Source organism: Sphaerodactylus townsendi, linkage group LG07 (genome assembly GCF_021028975.2).
Source record: "Sphaerodactylus townsendi isolate TG3544 linkage group LG07, MPM_Stown_v2.3, whole genome shotgun sequence".
Classification (NCBI taxonomy): domain Eukaryota; kingdom Metazoa; phylum Chordata; class Lepidosauria; order Squamata; family Sphaerodactylidae; genus Sphaerodactylus; species Sphaerodactylus townsendi.
Window position 1 is genome coordinate 62,680,166 of NC_059431.1, and position 22,416 is coordinate 62,702,581.

Genomic DNA, 22,416 nt, shown 5'->3' on the forward strand with positions numbered 1-22,416 from the left:
CATCACTTTAATATGTTCAAGAAATATTGAGGTGTGTTTAGAACAGAAATGTGATGTTTTCAAAAGCAGAGTCTTACAGTACTTTTTTCACACAGTGGTCCTAATCATACTGAGAGTTTCCCCTCACTAAATAAGTATGTCTACTTTTGTCCATATTGATATAGACTTGAATTCAAACTTCCTGATAATCATGACTAGGGAGCTGAAACTGAAGTCTTGTATACCTGTTAAAAGCCTAGAGCATTATCCTAGAGAAAGTCAGTAATAGGAGCTGTAGAACCTTCTGATATGAATCCTTGATTAATCCCCCCCTTCCCCAGCAATCTTGCCTGACAGCAACTGTCCACATGGATGTTCAGAACTCATGGAGTTAAAAGGGAGTGGGAGGGGGGACACTTTCAACAACAATGGATAATCTGGTAAAACTAGAGACTTTGAATAATATGAGAAGGTTTTTGTAATCAATGTGAAAGTTCTCTCAACACGCTGGAATTTTAATTCATAGAAGAGAAAAGAAAATTTTCATTGTGAAGAGAGAAACAGGTAGCAGTTTTGCCAATTTCATATTTGTCTCTTCTTTTACCAAGAGAGAGGCTCCAGAATGTACTTTAAGTCAAGGATTTAGGACACTATTTTTCTCTCATACACACTCATGGGGATCCTTACCTCAGTCTAAAATGTATTTTGATTTTGTTTAGTACATAAAACTTATTCTGATAACGTTCTGATAATGAAGAAGGGGAAAAAAATCCACAAGGGAAGATCCTTATATAGTGTTACAGAACATAAGTTGATTTCGCACAGGGTACTTATAAAAGGTATAGGATACTAAACAACCTATGGGGGGGGGGAGCTCGCACAGGTCCTGTCTCCCAAATGAGCCCACCCCGTTTTATTTCCCTCAACTTGGGATTTTCACTAAACCAGTGATCCTTTTGCAAAATCCCAGGTTGGAGCCACTCCTGTGCGAACGGCTAGGCGGGAGAGGCTGTATTTTTCTCCCACCACACTGACCACGGTCAGGAAGGATCCATCTCCTATTGCAGGAAGGCCTCTTAGGCCCCTTTTTCTTTTATTTTGTGTGTTGCACATGTGCAGCTATGCAGATACAGCCTATCGTATTGTGGGACTATCAGCATGGCTGTGTGGGTTTGTTTCTGTATGCCTATGTAGTTATGAACATGTTGCAGGAAATTTTTTTATAAAGGGAAGCATCTCTGTGTGAAGCCGCAAAAGGAACCTGGATTGTTTCCATGGGCTCCAACTGCTGCCTGCACGGCCCACATATGATCAGGAAAAAGGAACATGGGTTCCTTTGTAATGACTGCAACCGATTATACATTTGATGTGCGGAATCAATCATAGTGAACAATAAGAACACAATGGGTGGATCCAAACCAAAGTTTCTATTGACTCCTCCTTTCCACTGCTAACATCCATCTCATTTTTCAAGGTGCCTTGTACATCAAGCCCAACAATTCCTGGAGATCAGTTGATTACAGAGTATGGGGGTGAGTTGGGGTTATTTATTTAATGTAATTTATGGTCCACCATTCCCACAGAGTCTCAAAGCCGAGTACACATAGTCCGTACAATCAACAAAATGAGATATTCAATAAACAATACATCAGGATTGTAGGAATAACAAGAAAGAACTGAAGTACAGTATGACACGTTAAGTGGTGCAAAAATTTCATAATAGGATCCTACTTACAAACTATATCAGATAAATGATTAGGGACCTTGATCTATACTGCTGTGTATAGCTTACTGGAAGCCATTTTGTACAGTGTAACCCTATTACCTGTCACTGAAAATTTTAAACTAAACTAGGTGGTGTGCATTCAGATGTGCTGAACTGAAATAAAAGCCCAAAAAGAGGCACCATTTCAATGATGCCTAAAAGGCAAATCTGAAAAAAAGTTTGTTTGTTTTTTTAATTCTGCCTGGCTTTTCAAGCCCATTTCATCCGACCTAGGAGGAATCATTGTGGGGCTGTGGGGAGGCTGTCTTTTGAGGCACAGGCAGCATAGGCTAAGGTAGTTCTCCTTACAAGAACCCCCAAGTTTGGTGAGCCTTGGGCCAGGGGATCCAATTTAATGGGCTCCCAAAGTGGGTGCCCCCATTTATTCACCATTGTTTCCAATTGAGAAAAAAATGGGACCATATAAATTTGACCCACTGATCCAATATTCACCAACCTTGGAAGTTCTTGTAAAAAAAAAAGTCACAAGAAACCACACTGCAAATTTGGTGTCTCTGCCCCACCAGAGCCCTGCAAATATCTGCCAACAGTTTCCTTATGCTGGGAAAAATTTATCCCTTTGATTCCCTGCCCTGACATTGCTAAATGTTTTGTCATTGTAGGATTTTTTTCTTCCAGGTAGAGGCACTAAATTTGCAGTACAGCTGCTGGTGATTCTGCTTACACAAGGGCCCAAATTTGGTAAATATTGAGTTAGTGGGTCGAATTCTATGGGCCCCTAAATGGAGAAAAGAATGCAGGCCCATAAAATTGATACCATATCTTTACCAAATCTGGGGGTTCTTCTAAGAAGAGTCACCTGGAGCTACACTGCAAATTTGGTGGCTCAACCTTAAAAGTACCCCCAAGGCCCCACAAAGATTTCCCATAGGGTTTAATAGGCCCTACATTTTTCAGATATTGAAAAAAACCTGGGGGGGGGGGGAACTATATCAGTATGTGGATTTGCTGTCTTTTGGACTTTCTGAAAAAAATTGGGTCTATTAAATCTGAAAAATACAGGAAAAAAAATAGTTGCACACCCCTATTTCTGCCTCTGCAAAGTTGCTTTCTGTAACCTACCCTTTCCCCTCTGTTTTTAATAGCAGCTGGAATACAGCTATGAAGGAAAAGTGAAGTGTTGTTTGGAATGACAATCTGTGGTGAGAAAAACTTCAACTGCTAAATGTTATTTGAGTCAGGCTATCATTGCAAATTCTGTAGAAATGTTATGGCAACGTTAGCCTTTAATGTTGCTAGTTTTAAAGATGTACACTTCTTGTAGGCTGTTTCCTTACCAATGAGGAGCTTATTATTTTTGAGATTATTTCTAAGTATGGCCATTTTTCATTTGACTAATGCAATTTCAGCACTAGAGGGCAGCCATTGCTAAATTTTAGCTTTTGTGCTAAGATCATGTAAAAAGTAACACCATTCAAAATAGGCTTTGAATGTTAATGTCCAACTTGTGTCACATGGTATATCCCAGGTTCTTAGCAAAGAAATAGCTGAGACTTGGATGAGATTGGGTGTTGCTATTTGGGAACAATAGGGGGTTGTTGTTTTTTGTTTTGGTATGTTCTTGCAATATTTGAAATACCCCTGGCTCTTTAGCAGGTTAATCTTGTAATCCATAATCTATGCAGCATTTACACCAGTTTAACGCAATCATGTATACTCCCAGCATCAAATCCAGAAGCACGCTCAGTGCAGTTGAAACAAAAGAGAGTATCACCTTCACCTTCAGATCACAGTGTCATGAGTTGAACATACCCTACACCAGGGGTCCCCAAACTACGGCCCGGGGACCAAATGTGGCCCCCTGAAGGCATTTATCCGGCCCGCCAGGCATGGCGGCGATGGCTCCATTCATGTACAGTGGGGGCTCGAGGGAGAGGAGGAACCGGCTCCAACGGCTGTTGATTGCAGTTACATGAAGGCACCCCCAAATCTCCATGAATTTTCTGACCCAGAGTTGGAAACCTTACATGTGGCAACGCCTGCTCTGCCCTTCCCTCTCAGCTACTCCATGTGTTGCTCTCAGGCTTTCTGTTCCGCCTCACTCCCATTGGCATCAGCCAGGCAGGCGAATCGCTCGCTGGCTGCTAGGGAGGAAAGAACCCAGGAAGATACCTGATACTGGGTTAGATGGGAGAGATGCTTCAGTGGGAAGAGTTCTGCTCTTTTTTTTTTTACAGGGGAAGGTATTCCACAGCCTCCCCAACAATATTTGGAGCCCACCCTGTACTTGACATATTTTGGTCACTGTTCTAAAAATAGACCATGACAGAAAGGCTGAAAGGTGAAATCAAACATTTTGCAATCATTTGTGCATAGGAATTTGTTCATAGTTTTTTCTAGTCTGAGGGACAGTGAACTGGCCCCCTGTTTAAAAAGTTTGGGGACCCCTGCCCTACACTATCCATCCAGAGATGGTATCGTTCAATGTATTGCAGTGGATGGAGCTTTATAATATCCCAGTTCCACAATCTAGCTCACATATAATGCACAAGTGGGCTAGTGGGAACAGGTTGTGATACCAACTATATTACAGCCTCATCTAGTTCAGCAAACTGGAAGAGGCAATTGAAACTTTCATCTAAAAGTTGTAGGGCACACTGAGAAAGGAACATGACTCTCTTGGCAGCCTAAACCCAATTAGTAACAATCACAGTCTGTTATTATACAATTAACAATTTTTTTTAAGCTTGAGCAAAACTGAAAAAAAAAATCAGTAAAATTCGGATTTGGCTTTATTTGGCTTTAAAATTATTATTAAATCAAAAAAACTATATCTGATTAGATAAACCCGAATATTTTCAATGGGAGCTAATAAGAGATGGGGGTTGCCTCTTTGATGGTCTATAAAATTGCACCCCCTAAACCAAACTTCACCAAACCTGGGTGGTATCATCAAGAGAGTCTCATGAAGACTGCAAGTTTGGTGCTGCTATCTTAAAAAATGCACCCCTCACAAGCACCCCAAGAAATTTCCCCAGATTTTCCTTTTGAACTGACCTGGCTCCATTGCAGCCAACGGGACATTTCTGGGTGTGTGTGAGAAGACTGCACATTTTTCAAGGTAGAGGCACCAAACTTTCATGATGGCTTCAGGAGACTCTCCTGGTAAGAGCACCCAGGTTTGGTGAATTTTGCTTCGGGGGGAAGTGGGAGATGGGCCCTATCCCTTAAAATTGGACCCCCTGAAGCAAAGTTCACCAAACCTGGGTGCTCTTCCCAGGAGGGTCTCCTGAAGCCACCCTGAAAGTTTGGTGCCTCTACCTTAAAAAATGTGCACCCTGTTTTACACCCAGAAATGAGCAATTGGCTGCAATTGAGTCACAACAGATCAAAGAATCTGCCAGGCTCTTCAGCAACTGTCTATGGTGGGAAAATTTCCCACCATAGACTTAAATGGGACTTGCTGTTATGCCCAGCTGGCTCTGTACTGGATATTTTATTGAAGCTCTGGTACGTTTTTTGCTCTGGGTAGGGGTACCAAATTTCCCACAGGGCTACTGATGAGTGTCCTCAAAGAAACCAGCCAACTTTGCTGAAATTTGGATGGGTGGGGACTCGATCTGTGGGTACCAGGTTCACCTTCAATTGGGTGCCCATAGCATTTGCCTCTACCAAGCCAACTTCACTGAAGTTGGCTGGTTCCATTCTCACACATCAGAACAACAGGAGATTGCTGCTAGAGAACATAAAGGAGATAAGCCTCATTGGAGGAAGAGGTTGAAATCAAGATCTCCTCAGTTAAAGTAAGGCAGGAGCAGCCCTTGGCACTAGCTGTCGTCACAAATGGTGGAAGCAGCTGCAGTGGTTGACCCCTTCCTTCTTGAAGTTGAAGAGCTGCCACCGACTGATTTTCTGACTTCACCACCAAGAGGCCAGCAGCAAAATCTTTTCAGGTCACCTGGTGAAGGGCCTTCCTGCCAGCTGCCCCAGTTGTCTTCAAGACTTTCGGGCCAGCACTGACAAGCTAGATTGGTATTAGCTGATCAGCGGTGCCAGGGTTTGTCAACCTCCCATCATTGAGTGAGCCCCCAAAGATTATGTCCCAGCTCTGCAGGGATGAATATAGGTAAATTACGAACCATTGGAGTCAATCAGGCTCAGTGCCACAGTCCCTTTCTCCTTGCCCCAAACCGAAATTGACAATAGTTCACCAGGAAAAGCAAGCTGACAGGAACTGTCCATCCCTGCTGTTGTCAGACCAGTCGAGCCTCCTCTGCTGAAAAGGTGGTAGAGATTCCCTGCAAGCCAGATCCTATAAACCTTGACAGGACTTGGCTTCTGCCTTCCTAACAGGATCGCTCAGCTGGGTTTTGGCCCCCATATTTTTTTTAAGTAGTTGAGTTAATAAAGCATGTTAGTGTAGTGGGTAATGGTTTCAGTAAAAGCATCACACCCACCGCCTCATTTGGAATGAGCTTACTACTCTAGCAATGTGGGACTGCTCAGAAGGCCATGAAGATGAAAAACAGTGTTGTGCTTACCTGCACACATCCCTCCCTCCTTCCCCACTGTGGGCTGTTCCTGAACTCATGGGTTGTTTGCAACTGGAATTTGTCCCGAAGCAGCGGTCAGAGAACTGAAGGGAGTGCTCCCTCCCCCTCCCATTCAAGTGTTCTTAAAGTACATGGTTTTCTTTCCAATTGATCTGAGGAAGTGAGCACTGATTCCAGCTCATGGGAATAAATGGCCTGTAAGGTGCCATGGGACTTCTGTTTTTGTTTTGCCACAACAGACAAACACAGCTACCCCACTGAACAAAGCAAGACAGCTACTAGAAAATAAGTTTTATTGCAGGAAATTTGGTGGTGTATTTTAGACAAAGGCCCACAAAACAAACGCCTTGTTTTCTCAAAAGCAAAACTGCAATTCACAATGGTTTCTTCTTTCCATAAAGAAAATACAAAATATGAATCCAAACATTGAGTGTAACTTCATTGCTACTCTTTGGTCAGCAGAGGTATATGACTGAATTGTAACCAGATTTGGGATGTGCTTTGGACTGGTTCACATGTAAGGTTCTTTAATGTAACATGTTACAGGTACTGGCTGTCATTATAAGCACCATGGCAACATACACTTACTAACACACAATGGGCACAACATTATTAAAAATGCTAAAATAAACTAAATGCCAACTCGTCGTACAAAAGTCATTCTTACAAAATAAGCTATGATAAAATGAGGCATATTGTGTGTAACTACAGTATTAATGAAACTTCTTACATCGGTTTCAGATTTCCTTTTTGTGTGTGTGCAGCTTGAATAGTGTGCACATCTAGCAGTCCTGAAACAGCTCAGTCATATTCGTTTAAGCATTAATCCAAGCCAGCACCAAACAGAATGAGAAATCAGGTGTTCCCATCTGAAAAAAGGTTGTATTCAGCTGCCTACAGTAATGCAAGTACGTAGAGCACCTTTAGTTTGCAATGAATGAGGTGTTATGTGATATACTGAGGTTATCTGAAGGAAATACAGTACAGTTTGGCCTGCAAGGTTAATGGTACCACAAGCAGTCCAGGCATTTTGCTACAGTGGTTGTGCATCATCTTCCATTCGTGCTTCTCCTTGATAAGGAATCTAGTCCCTGTGGCTGTGAGGTGAACATGAGAACTGAGCCTTACAGTTACTGGCATTCTGCTCATAGTCATTTATGGTCTTCTGGTATAAATGCTGCTTGGGAAAAAAAGTCATTTTTGTCCCTCTAGAAGTGTGCTACAGTGCTCATTTGGCTCTATTATAGCATTTCGAAAAATGGTTTTTGTGCTGTATGGACGACTGGCACAATTATGAAAGGAAACTTTTGCAAGAATCTACTGTTTTTTTTTCTTGTCTTTTTTTAAAAGAAAGAATTTCTTACTTGAATAGTTCAAATTGATAAAATCTCAAAGAAAAACAAATGTTTCCCTTTTTGTTAACTGTTAATTTCTCCATATATTACTGCATTAAAAATAAATAAAATCTCTATTTTTTAATTTAGGAACTACAACCAAAATACCTAACAACCGCTACGACTATTTAACAGGGAAAAGGGAGTAACTCCGGCGCATTTTTGTGCCATTTAAAAAGGTGCCATAATGCTGACCTCCACCGAGATTTCCATTTTACGGATTTTTTTAAAAATATATTTGAAATTGAGGTTATATAGAAGATACAGTAACATGATCGGTATTGTAGTTAAAGCTTTGGACATGACAGAATTAAACAGCCATTCTGCAGTCTTGGACAGAATGGAAATTATACAAGATCTTTATCCATTATTGTCTTTGGTCTTTACAAAAAAGCAAATCATTGATTCCTTTAAAGCTGTTGAATAGCAAAATATGTTCAGAAGGATAAGTACATGAATAGAAGTGGGTCATTCATGTAGTGGAACTTAGTAGTGGAGGTTTTAGTAGAGTTCAACATAAAGCCTCATTTTAAGAGCTTCTCCAAGCTCTCCTAAGAGGTAGTTGTCCTCATTTCTTTCTTCCAGTTTCTTTAGTTCATTCTTTTTGTAGAGAGGAATGCTAACAATTTCCAGTGTGTAAGTGCCAGGCATAGCCTGTTTTTTAAGAACCTGAAGATAACTGAGCCCATCCACCTGGTATATCCGGAAGATACTGCTGTTATTACCAGAGGAGACTACATAGCGAACATGGTTTGTGAGGAGCTGTAGCGCAGGCATGAGATCTAGGATGTGTCTTTTATTGCTGAGTCCAGAGATGTTCAACTTCATCTTTAATGGATGATTGATGTCCAAACTTTCCAAACTGATCTATTCAACCAAAAATGAAAGTTGATTTTAAAAGACTTAGGCAAAATTCTGCCACAACCCTGAAATCTTTCTCTGAATCCCATAAACAGCCAGAGATGAGTTTTACTAACAAATAAAAATACAAGTCTTTGTACACAGCCCAACAGTCAAAGGTGTAACTATGGTGAGGCAAGCTAGGGTGCATGCCCAAGATGCTGTTGAGGGGGGTACTAGCCCCCACAAGTCCTGCCCCCATTGAACTGTGCCCCAAACTCCATGTGGGGGGCTTAAAGTTCAAAGACTGGACGCATCCAAGTGGAGGCCAGCCTTGAATTGCAGACTCTGCCCCTCAAAGGCGGGAAGGGGGAAATGGTGCCTAGGGCAAAAAAACAGCCTGGCTGGGCACCCCCGCCCCCACCCCATGGCAGCTACATGACTACTGCCCCCAGTTGGGTCCAACTTTATACTGCTGGTTCCACCTCCAAAGTCCATGTGACTTCAGAGACAAAGGCCCCTTCCGCACATGCAAAATAATGCGTTTTCAAACCACTTTCACAACTGTTTGCAGGTGGATTTTGCCATTCTGCACAGCTTCAAAGAGCACTGAACACAGTTTGAAAGTGCATTATTTCGCATGTGCGGAATGAGCCAGAGCTTTGAAGGTTGAGTCAGTAGTATAAAGTTGAACTTGGCCAGTGCTGATCTTGCAGTTCAAGGCTGAGCTCAGCCTGGCTGGGTACAGCTTTAAATGGTAGGCTTCAGAGATGGAGTTTAAAGCTAGACCCAGCTGAGCCCAGCCCAGAACTGCATGCCACCCCCCCCCCCCACTCCACATGGGAGTTAGGGAGGTCCGCAGCTCAAACTTGCCCTGGGCATCCTCTTTAGAAGATATGCCCCTTCCAACCATGGACTAAGTTAATTTGACTGTTTGACTACAGGAAAAGTATAGGTTTTTGCACAGTGTAGGAAATGGTTAACATTTCAAAACATATTAAACAGAATAAAGGGAAATTCTATAATGACCAACTTCCAAAAAATCAACAAGAAATTATTTCCAGTAACAGATGCTGTGATTACTGTGGATAATACATTTACATTAGAGAATGGCCAAATAAACTGCTGGTAGAAGAACCAGATCAAGCATGCTTCAAAATCCAAAAACATAAATTTCCTCTTGATTAAATAATGTGACCATATGGAAGTCAGTATGGCACACTATTCCCTTATGAATCATTGTTCCCATGAGAAGTTTTCACTACACTGATTGCTCATTTATTCTTTCTTATACATTAAGGTTGTCAGACTGGAACTTTTGTTCTGCTTTTAATTGAGCACAAAAACATGAAATATCAAAACTTCTCTGAAACAGGGAAGAAAGAACTACATACAGAACTCTATACTCTTGCCATTATAATTATCATAGTTTGATAGCACCCAGTGGATTGAAGCGTACTCAACTTGATGTTCAGTAATCATTGTTTGCTGCTACTACCACCACCACCCGCACAAATTTTCCACTACAGGTAGGAGCAAAATGTCAGCAATCCTATCTGGGAAAATCTCTGTGACTTAATTCAGGAACATAACTATAAGCCAGTTGAATTTGGTTTACCTTAGAAGGCTCGGTTTCATTTATGCTCCTTTTCCTCCTGTTGCCTTTCTTGGGGTAACTATTAATTTTACATTCATAACATGCTTCTGGAGACAAAGCGTCCTCTTCATCACCATCTAGTGGCAGATACTGGCCTTTATTAAATCCCAAACCTGAGACACAATGTCTGTTGAAAAATATGATTATGTTAAACTCAAAATTTTAAGTCATAATATACATTTTCCAGTTTTGTGTCTTCATCATGTATTGATACTCTCACCAAAATAAACAAGGTAAATAACTGTAAATATATAACTATACAGTAGATACTGTGTGCAATGCATTCATACACACAGTGTTTGAAAATTCAGACATAACAAAATTCAGACATAGCAATAATTTTTAGACTGGCCATTGCTTATATGGCAATGCTTAAACCATTCCCTGACAAAGAAAGAATTATTCCCTGACAAAGAACCAGGAAGATAAAGAAGCTTTCACAATAAAAAGCCAGGTGCATACATCTTATTTACTGCAGTTAGATCAAAACATTCTCAGTTTTCTGTTAGTGTATAAACATCTGTATTTGTTTCATAATTTATGTTTTCATGTTTACATTTTTCCTTAACTGGAAAACTTTAATTATTCTTCATATTTGCACCCCACCTTTATTTTCTAAAGAAAAACTCAAGGTTCTAAAGAAAAACTCATCCACGTACAATAAAATTCATTTGGCTTAGGAGTTTGTCTTGCTCTTTTTTTAACCACCTACAGAGTGGTTAGTCAGTTGTGGATTTAGTAAAAAAAAGACTATGTAAACTTAATTAAAGAAAACCCACGTCAGTGTGTGGGGTGTGTGTGTATGTGTGTGTGTGATCAAGTTACAGCTGGGTTATGGTGAGGATTTTCAAGACAAGGGATATTCAGATGTGGTTTGCCAAATCTGTACATAAATGAATGTTATTTTTATATGGCTCCTGCCTCAATGATCTCTGCATCATTCTTGCTCATTGTAAAACATACCTCATGGTAGTGAACCCAAAGCCTTTATATCTGCTATTTTTACACCTTATAATTGAGGGGAAAGTTTTGTTTTTAAAAGAGCATGGTTCCATGAAATCTTAAGAAGTGGTATGGATTCTCTTGGTTGTTTTTTAGGAGTCTGTCGCATGTATCTTTACAATATTACACCAGGTTGTTACTTTGACACTTATGCCTTAATAGATGCTCCTGGCATCAGTCCAGGATCTCAAAGATACTTTAGAGGTGTAAAACCCATCTATCTCAGATGAAATTTTTTTTTCAATACAGTAATAGCTTGGGCTAATTCTTATAGGGGAGTAGGATTCAGCCATTTATTTTTTTTATTTTATTTATTGTTCCACTTATATACCGCCCTCCCCCGGAGGGCTCAGGGCGGTTTACAACAATAACAATAGACAAGTGGATAGATAAAATATCACACAAAGTTAAAATACAGCGCTCAATTACCATGTAGTATAACAGGCGCTTTCCTATGGGGGCGACAATAGAATACTTACCCTTGTCCAACTCTGTAATATCCAGGGGGGCAGCCACAAAGATATCCACCTTCTGTATTGGAGCAGCCATAATTGCAAGGATTCTTAGCAGAGGAACATTCATTTACATCATGACATGAACTTGAGAATTGGTCATACGAAAATCCTGAGGGGCAGGCACACTTGTAGCTTCCAAGTGTGTTGTAGCATGAAGCTGAGCCACAAGTATTAGGATTTGAGCATTCATTTTCATCTATTGAACAAGTGAAAACATTTTATTTATTGAAGCAAACAAGTTTCCAATGTTTAGTGATCAAACATTTCCTAAATTAATGCCAAATTCCTAATTTTATTTTTAACACAAATAAGTTCCTTTGTTATTTGAAGAAATGGAAGATTTCTAACCAAGCAAGTTTGTATGGCAGTGTAGGATAATACCGTGATCAGGAGTGGTGATAAATATGGGAGGAAGGAAAGTGCCTGGAAAAAGTAAATGAAGTAGTCCCTCATTTGTTATTTCAGGACTGCATGTGTGTGTTCTCTGCAGCTTATATAAATAGATGCACTGCTTCTCCCAATTTTAGAGAATACTGGGTTCCAGAGAGCACAAGCCCACAAAAAAGCAATATGACCAAGAAACAAATTAGCAGGAGTTAGCTTTTTATATAAGCTGCAGATTGATGGACAGTTTGTACATTAAGTATGGAGGTAGTATCTTCAGTCCTTGAATTAAAAAGAGAGAGTGTATTCTACCTTCTTCTTTCAAACCTTTGTCAGGAGTCAGGGTGATGCCTTTGCCAGGAGAGTATTCCTCAACATAACACTAATTTCTTTAATATGAACAAATGACACCCATTCATTTACCGGAAATAACCTAAAGAGATATATTACTGAGGTCAGGATAAAACTACTTCCTGCCACAGGCCCTGTCGCAATAGAATATGATGGCGTATTTGAGCTAGCTTTTATAAATGCAGGTATGTATTTTCCCATTTGGATTCTTGATCAAACACATAAAGGTAATTAAAAGAGGATGGAAAAGCTCTGGCAAACAGTATAGATTTAGCCACATTGTATGACTAGATTAAAAAATCTTATTGAAATTTTGGATTTGGTAATGCTATTAAGTGTACAATCAGAGACATCCATAACCTAATAGCATTCACAGTTACCAGATTCTGATTTGAAACTTACAATGCAATTCCTGGGGAGGGGGGGAGCGGCTGGCTGAAACTATTGTGGAAACCATGTGCCCCCATGCTGAAGCAGGTGCCCTGTGGAAGGGGTGCTCTAGGGGTATTCCTGGGAATGGAGCTGACTTCAATCAACTTCCACAGTGGTTTCAGCCCAGGAGCGCCCTCTATGCTGCTTGGCAACCTATGCCACATTTTAGAGGGATGTAGCCCATTGGGTGGCAATAGGGGTTTTAAGGTCAGCTGGGGAGATTTTTTGAAAATTTTCTATGCTCCCCACACTGCCTGAAACCTTTAGGTGGTACAGCTGTGCTATGACAGCACCATCCCTAGTTGCTGCAGAACTCTCCCCCCCCCCCCCATGGATTGTACTGATAGTATGCTAATCTTACTTTTTAGTCATATAAAGTTTTAATTCCCAAATATTATGTTTGTAAAACAGTCTTACCAACACACTGATTCCACTGGTAATGCTGAACATATCCTTGTGGGCAACCACATCTGTAACCACCAAGAACATTTTGGCAACCATGTTGACACCTGTGGTTTCCATCACACTCATCTACATCTGCAAAGAAACATAGTGGGGTAAAAGCAAAACAAGTAAAGTTAGTTCTGAATTTGATATTCATAAAATTGTGTAAAGTTGAAATAATATACATATTTACTTGTAAATAAGCTTCACAAAACTCAACAGAATTTATTTCTGAGTAAATATACACAGGATCAAGCTATACACCAGTGATGGCGAACCTATGGCACGGGTGCCAGAGGTGGCACTTGGAGACCTCTCTGTGGGCACGCACACAAGAGTTCGTCATGTGTGGGGTGGAAAATCACACCCACACTCACACACACATCTAGGCTGGCCTGGGCCACTGAGCACAACGTGTGCACACCGCGGTGAGCAGGGAGGACTCGGCTGACGGGCCTGGTGCCTGTGCTCTGGGTGGCTGCTGCCCAAGGGGGGGGGGCGCAGAAGATGCTAGAGGGGCACAGAGCGCTGCGTGCAGGACTTGCTGGAGGCTAGAGCAGGCTGGCCCCTGCTCGAGCAGGTGGGGCGGAGAAAGAGGGAGCCAACCGTTTTTTTCTAAACTAAAACCTCAGAATTCAGGTTAAATTGCCAGGCTGGCACTTTGCAATAAATAAGTGGGGTTTGGGTTGCAATTTGGGCACTCGGTCTCAAAAAGATTCGCCATCACTGCTATACACAATCTTAACAAGACTTTCTTTGTAGAAACATGGAGATGAGAATAATCTTCTTGCAACCTTTTCTGATCTCCTCCCTGGGAAAATGCTCAAATGCTGCTAAAAACCTCCAGTGAAACAGCTCTATAGCTTCCTGTGGATATCTGTTCCCTTGTCTAGTTAATTATTATAAGAAATGATATAATCTAAATGTGCTTCACAGGAACTTCAATTCACTGCTTCACATTCTTCCATCAGTCACTTTTATAAACAGTTGTCCGATTTCATTGAATTGACATGGATATTTGAACACTTCTGTCTTTTAAAAAAGCTTAATATATTTGGTTCCTGAACTCCTTCATAACTTTCCCAAGTATCTGAAACTCGCTACTACTGTCTGTTATTCTCCTCAAAAACTTTTCCAATTTGTTTGTAACTTTCTTAACATAATAATAAATCTTAATTATTGACTCACCTAACACATCCAAATTAAAACACAATATCCTCCAAAACATCATGAAACGATAAAATATAGAAAATAGTTTAATAGCTATAATACAAGACAGTAACATAAACACTATGCCTCTAAGGTCTTCTGGAACAAATGCTGTCGATTTCATCCTGAAGACAAGAAGGCTTGAGACCATTCTACTGTTCTTACATAGATGGAAAAACACTTGATGCGATACTGAGGATGTTGCCATTATCTCTCTGTTTTAGTTCACCTTTTCTCCCCTTCATTTTAATGTGGGACTAGCTCCTTTGCATGCAAGGCCAAGAGAAAAGGATGCTGGTGATAGGGTACCGCAAGGAGTCCAACAAAGCTTAATCTCATCTGGAGATAGTTCTCATATACCTTTGGGACCATCTTACCCCGCATGTTCAGCTTGGTCTCTGCGTTCAGCAGAGGCCAATTTGCTGGTTGTCCCTGGCCCCTCTATGATGCGGCTGGCCTCGACTAGGGCCAGGGCCTTTACGGCCCTGGCTCCCTCCATCTGTCTGGGCCCTGCGGAACCTTGGTGAGTTCTGCAGGGCCTGTAAGACTGAGCTGTTCCACCGGGATTTTGGGGGGGGGGGTTGGCTGCTGAGGGTGCCCCCAGTCTCCTACCTTCCTTCCCCTTGTTCTCTGTTTGTTTCATTATGTGGCCCATTTTAGTAGGGGCCTTTTGGCTTCCCCCAGGTAGGTTTGGTTTTAGTTCTCGGATGCTGGTTGTATTGCTGTCTATTGGTTTTAATAAGGAGACAGGGCTTGTATTATATTTGTACCGGTTTTAACTTTCCCCTGTCTGTATATGTTTATTTGTACACTGTCCTGAGCCTTCCGGGGGAGGGTGGTACAAAAATCCAATGATAAATAAATAAATAAAAATATACAGCATGAGTTGCTAACTAGAATACAACAGTCCACAGATTATCTTGGAATAAAAAACTGCATTCTGGTGAACTATAACTAGCAAAACTTAAATTTCAAAATGTGGTTGTAATGATATCTCACAATACACATGTGCACAACATAATAGTATTTATAATATAATCTATATATATAAAAAGCAAACCGTCCGTTTGTGAGTCGTACTCTAACTCCAAAACCACTGGACGGATTGCTTTCAAATTTTCACTCAACATGCCTTTCTAATGTGGGCAGGTTTTCGGATGTTCACATTGCTGAAATTCAATACCTCAGCCAGGTAAAACATCTTTTTCCTGGCGCGCCAGGCTATGAAACTGGCTCTGTTTAACTGTCACCCTTAGAATGTTCCGTGCAGAATGTCCGTGGCCTTAGAATATTCGGGCAGCATGTCTGTGGCCTGAGAGGTTGGTATGCCCTTACAATGTTCACGCAGATGGCCACAGATGAGCATTGAAAACAGTAAATAGGTAATACTGTTAGGTAATACGAGTAGAAGTCAAACACTCTCACACTTTGTTGTGTGAGACGTCAGGTGGGGTCCCCCCCCTCACACACAGGTAATGTTCACTCTCTGTACCTCACCCACTACTACCACACAACACACATACTCTCATACACATCCACTTCATCCTCACACACCTCACTCTGCCCTCCCTCACATCCAACCACCACTTACCCACTTCCTCACCCATATTCGCCACAGCTCTCTTTTACTACAAGTGAGCTGGAGTTTGCCTTTTTCTTCTAAGACAATTCACGGGGTGGGGGTGAACCAACACTACTGCCTCCGCTTCTTTTGCACATAGCCCTTTACGAACCCAGGGAGCTGGCCTCGATCTGAGCGCCTCACCACCCTGCCTCTGCTGCCTGACTGGGATAGCCTGCTTGCCCCAGTTCTGCCTTACCCAAGCCAGGACTGTGCGTGTCAACCAGCCTCATGGACAGCGGGATTCGCACTCTGGACAGTTCCATTGTGGAATGGAAAGGGTTACCTTATGCTAAAAGAACAAGACACCACCATATAACAATGTGAATTGAAAAGGGAAAAAGGGATTCCATTTGACCACCCCAAAAGGCTATGATGGGGATCATTGGACCTGCATGGACATCTGTGTGGGTTGTGGACTGTGGTGAGAAGGACAATTGCCACAGCAACACGTGGCCGGGCCCCGCTAGTTTCATATAGTATCATTTACACTTTTATAAAGCTGGGATGTTGCTCAAGTAGTGCTGCTGACTTGAACTGGCAGTGGGTTGGCTCCAATGAAAAAGGTCAAAGAGAAAGTGATGGCAAATGGAACTGGGGGGAAAGAGGCAATTTTATTTTACTCCTTCTACTCTCTGCAGCTTGTTATCCATTCAGCTTGTGAGGCTCTGCCAATCATTACAGAGGAGTGTGGGGACAAATGAAAAGCTGTGCAGGAAAAAGGAAGGTAGAAAAAGACTCACTTTGCAAGCACCATCCCTGAACACTTTTAGTGAGCCTAACCCTTCCTTAGTTATTAATGGCTGGTGTTCAGTTTTACCTTCACAGTTCAATCCCGATGAATCTAGAGAGAAACCTCTCTGACATTCACAGGTGAAACTTCCAGGAGTATTCTGGCAGATTCCTCTTGCCCCACAAAGCAAAGGCTGTGATCCACATTCATTGTTATCTAGAAAAAGGCATATCGTTTTTGTACAAAGACACAGGATATAGAAATTAATAAAATATACAAAGACATGTTGAAAGATAATTTATATGCATCAAGAACTATATGGAAAACTCATGTCTGTGGACATCTTAATTTCTTGATATGAAGCTCAAAAGTAGTAGGATATGGGAAGTATATGCCTGCATAATGCTAGTACAATACACCAACTGGGAAGGGGGGAAAGTGGCATGCTTTTCAAAAATGTGACACAGAATTTACTTCACATGAAAACATGTGGCTACGTTTACAATGTAGTAATACAGCACATAAATGTTCACTAGATTCCCCATGGGTGAAATAATTGTGGGATTGAACTAGGACCATTAAATTACAATACCTAGTTGATTCCCGAGTCACTCCTCATGGCAGTCGAGGTCTCATGTTGAAACCGTGATCAGAGGGCAGGATCACCTCGGTGCCTCTTTTGCTCCTCATTCCCAATTGGCTGTTGTTTTACGATGAGAACGTGAACGAGAATTCCTTTTTTGGTTTGTTTTTTTTTACATAACGGCTGCGTAGCAACGTCGTCACAAAGCAGTGCTCTACGTAGCTAGAAACAGCACATGTGTGCCTATTCATGTATGGTCGGGCTTCATATGCAAAAAGAAATATAAAAAGGCGCGTTTCTGCCCACCGTGACTCTCCCGTTCTGTGCATGCCCAATCAACCGTGATTGACTGATGGCACAAACGGGAGAATCAGGGCGGGTTAGGATTCCTCATGATACCAGGTTCATCCTGTGTTTGCCCTAGAACAACAGAAAAAGGTGTACCTTCCTGGTGGTTTTAAAAACATAATGGGAAGAAGGGGCAGAGCTGGAACAGACATGAGTTGGACACCGGAGCTGTGCGGAGTTCCAGGAAAACTGCAGGGGCTAACCTAGGTCAATTCCGCCAGTGGGGAATCAACCTAAGAAAATGCCTAGAGTAGAAGATTTGATTTCTTCTAACATTATTCTTTATCTTAATTATTTACATTGCTCCCTGGAACTCCCGAGCAGTAATACAATGATGACAATTGCATAAATATATAGCAGAAAAGAGTTTTTAAAATGTAAAATAGATACATTACAAATAGAAACTTGCCTTTTTAAAAAATGAAAGAAAATTCATTGTTTCAGTTGGTCTTACCAATACAAGCTGTATGATGTTGTGTGAAACCTGGTGGACATTTGCATGTGAAACCCCCAAGAGTATTTGCACAAAGGAACTGGCAGTTATGTTGCTTAGTTTGACATTCATCAAGATCTAAAAAGTAAAAAGATGCAATATTTATTCCTTTTACAACATTGTTACTAAAACACCATCAAGATGTTACTTCATTTTCAGCAGAGCAGCAAAACATGCTGTCTTACATAATGATCCCATGTTTTTGCTTAAACTGTAGAACTAGAAGTATTTAAGTACAGTTCTTTGAGAAGTATAGCAGAATTTGCTGGTCTGCCCAGCTGGTCAAGAAATACCAAATCAGTTTTGTGGTGTTATTCATAGTACCTACAAAACATTGACAGCTTGTTTCCCACCTGCAGTGGAGCTCTTTCAAGCCCCTGCAGAGAATGTATGCACTAAAGTCTACTTCTGGTGGTCCTCTGAAACTCAGGCCCCTTCCACATGGGCCAGAAACCCAGGTGAGAGGCGGGTTACATGAACCCGTCCCCACTCCCTAACCATTCGCATGGCTGGCTGACCCATGGACAGCCAGCCATGTGAATGGGGCATGCGCCGTACACACGGCAGTGCGTCCCTTTCTCCCTCCCTGGCTGCCTTTCCTTTCCTCTCCTGCATGCCTGCACAGCACAGCTACGCAGGCAGGCAGGAGCGACCCCCCCATGGAACACCCACCCATGAGTGACCCCATGGAACGGCCTGTTTCCCCTCCCCAGCTTTGCAGAAGGGAGCCAGGGAGGGAAAGAGAATCGTGATTTGATATTTGTTTGTGTTAATGTGCCTCATAGCTGCGGTCGTTTGCTCGGACCGGGGTTGTGAAGTGCATTAACACAAAAGAATAGCAGATAACACGATTACCAAATAACCCGCTCTGCAGCCAGCACATGTAAAGTTCCTGCCCAACCTGTGAAGTTCCTGCCCAACACAGGTTTTATCCCACCCCTAAGACGCTTTTATTGGCCCATGCGGAAGGGGCCACCAACACAACACTATGACCTATGCTCTAGGAAAGTACTAATGAGGAGACATCTAAATGTGCTCTGGAGGAATAGCATTGAGTCCTTTTCTGCATAAGGGAATTACTCCTAACATTCTTAGAAATCAATCCATAAGCAATGGAATTGGTCTGGGCAGGGTTCTTCTGAAAGTCATCCTTCCCTGTGCATTTTTACTGTTGTGAAGCTGGTTTATTTTCTTCTGCATGTGGTTTAAATAATGAGGATATTCACGGGAGGGTTCTGTTATCATCGGTGTTTTTATTTTCCTTTTTGTCATTATTTCAGCATGGACAACTTACAATACCAATACACTCCAACTAGACACTGTAGATAACCTTAAGTGTCCTTGAGAGAAACACAACTGCAACTTTTAATCTGAAATCCGGCACTAGGAGCCAAAGGCCTCAGCTGTGGAGTTGGCAACCATTTCACTCCTAATTAAAATAGTGCTAGTTAAAAAGGGAACTCTGCTTGCTACTGCCCTTAAACATTAAAAATCCTAGTCCTGATATCTCCACACGTTGCTTACTAAAACCATAATTTAAAATTTCTTATCTTGCCAGTGTCAGAACTCGACAAGCAGCTGTTGATTTTCACCCAGACTGGAACTGGAAACTGGAGGTCTTCTGATTAGGAAACTGTGTTTTTAGAGGTTGCTGGCTGGGCTCTTACAGTGCCTTTCTATCAGCACAGTGGCAGCTACTCCAATGGAATGACTTTCTGGCTGTGGGGAGTGAAGGGTGATTCTCACCAAATCTCTTTCCTGCTGCAGACCCTCATCCATGACCCAAAAGAGCATGATTTCAGAGGACAAAGATGTCTGTAGTGAGGGTAAAAAGACTGGGAAACTGACTTACTTTGCTATGCTTAGCATCAAGTCCATGTCCAATTTTAGTATGACATAAAATCATGAATGTCCTAAAACAGACTACATTCCCTTCCTTTAGCTTTTTAGAATAATATTTTTGATCTGAACTGCAAATTTGACAGATGTCAAGTAACTCTTCTTACAACTTGTAGTTTGGCTGCCACCATAAAGTCTATCAGTAGGGACAGTTCCATAATGTGGATGTAGCAGTTCAAGTAGTATACTATGAGAAATGAATCAGTAAAAATATTTCCCCAAATCACTCAGACCCTTTACCTCTGCAGGCCTTTCCATCTTCCTGAAGGGTGTAGCCACGAGGACATGAACATTGATAGCTTCCTTCACTGTTTTTGCAGATAAAGTTGCATGGTTTGGGAGATAGGGAGCATTCATCAAGATCTAATTAGAATAATGAGCAATTAGTATTTAAGTATATTGAAAGCAACACAACAACAAAACAACCCTGTAAACAATCCCATCTGAAGAAAATAACAACTATGAAAAAATCTAATTTGTGGAAATGAATTCAAAGTGTACTGCACAGTGAATCTTGTAAGTTTTCCCTAGAAGAATCAATACATTGTCTTTTAATGTTAAGACACCCTCATTATAAGAATAATGAAATAGTATGTGGTGGTAATACTCACCCTCACATGATGTACTACTAATGTCAGTGGTATAGCCAACTTTACAAAAGCATCTGAAAGAACCCATGGTATTTATACACTGCCCATGTGTGCACAGGCTTGGCATTATTTTACACTCATCAATGTCTGTGGGAAAATAGAATACATATGAACAACAAAAATTATTTCCTAAGCAGTCATGGGAACACTTAAATCAACAAAGCATGATAAATTTCTGAAATGTACACAAAATCTATATTTAGTTTTCTGACTATCTGATCTTTTTAAAAAATACTAAGAATTTATTTTTGCTGGGAACCACCATGCAAATACCACAACATGGGCCCATCAACTTCTTGCAAGCATGACAAAACACATTGTTCAAGAAAGCAGACTGTGACTCAAATTCCACTAACATGCTGAAGACCTCTTTGTTACGGCCCTGATCACCCCCCATATTATTATTGCCATAATATTTTCTTCAAAAATCATATTGGCAGAAGCCAGTTGTCATACACTTCTCTGTGTAGGTAGCAGCATGTCCAAAGGTCACAGGTCTGCTTTACAAAATCTAATCAAGAGGATGAGTTACTCCTGCATAACTTGGAGGTCTCATTTTGTTGGAGGGCATGCTTGATTGCCACACCTTGCTAAGATACTGTTAAGACAAAGAATATGGAAAGCCACCTTAATATCAGATGCTACTTTTCCCTATCTCTTCTGGAAACCAGGTCAGCAACAGATGGTTGCTTCTCTGCATCTCCTCTACCCATTGTTATGACTTTCCTAAACCACTCACCTTATCCCAATCTAAATGTCTCTGCCAAATCTGAATAACCTGGGCAGTGTCTCTACAGAGTTATTCTGCATAAAGCCATTCTGTGCTTCCTGATTTAATCTAAGAGCAATTGACCGCCATTGTCCCGGGTACTTAGAATAATAGATAGAGTTTTTTTAATTAGCTCAAGCCAGCAAGTCCAGCATGGGAAATTCCAGAGAATTTAGGAAAATGACTTACCTGTCCCGCCCAAAACTGCTCACAGTGGTATAAAAATACAGTGCACCCAAAGTTCCATGTTCTTAATGCTGGTTCTTTACTCTAGCACTAGCTGGCTAGTTAGCCAGCTCCTGCTGCTGGTTTAAGTTCTCAATGCTGGCTCTCAATGCTGGCTCAAGCCCTCCAGGCTGGCTCCAGCTGCTGCTGGCTCCAGCTGCTGCTAGCCCCCACTCTCCATGCTGGCATAGGAATCTCTGCCTTCTACAAGAACTTCTTCCGCTGAATTTAGGTAACGTATAGTCCCTGCTTCCCCAACTCCCTGTGCTATCATCCCACCTATCTTCTCCTCCCTGTTTATATCCTAGAACTGTGTGTATGTGCCTTGACTTCTCACTGTGTGATTGTTTGCAACCAAAATTTATATAAAAATATTTAAACTGCAATTTGGTCTTTTGTGAATTCTCTGCAGATACGTTTCAAGCCATTTCTGGTATACATAGTCTTTAAAAGATCCCTACCCAGCCTGCCTCTGCATTGCCAAAGCAGAGTTATTTTCCCCATTGCTACTTAAAATAGTTGTGTGCTGTTACACTCTTAGCAGCTGGTGGAGATTCCTTAAAAATAAGTTCACAACCTGTGAAAGCTGGGTAACATCTTATACATACT

General features: G+C 41.4%; 1 protein-coding gene across 2 annotated transcripts in view; it reads right to left on the minus strand.

The window, feature by feature from the left end:
- Window positions 1-6,534: 6,534 nt before the first annotated feature.
- Window positions 6,535-22,416, minus strand: part of FBN2 (fibrillin 2) — a 203,465-nt gene continuing 187,583 nt past the window's right edge. For both annotated transcript variants that reach the window (XM_048503187.1, XM_048503188.1), the window contains 8 exons: window positions 20,775-20,900; window positions 20,404-20,526; window positions 18,226-18,342; window positions 16,928-17,056; window positions 13,251-13,370; window positions 11,631-11,862; window positions 10,111-10,276; window positions 6,535-8,519 (listed from right to left, as the gene is read on the minus strand). In XM_048503187.1, coding sequence (XP_048359144.1) covers window positions 8,154-8,519; window positions 10,111-10,276; window positions 11,631-11,862; window positions 13,251-13,370; window positions 16,928-17,056; window positions 18,226-18,342; window positions 20,404-20,526; window positions 20,775-20,900 — 1,379 coding nt within the window. In that variant the 3' untranslated portion in view covers window positions 6,535-8,153. The remainder of the gene's footprint in view (window positions 8,520-10,110; window positions 10,277-11,630; window positions 11,863-13,250; window positions 13,371-16,927; window positions 17,057-18,225; window positions 18,343-20,403; window positions 20,527-20,774; window positions 20,901-22,416) is intronic.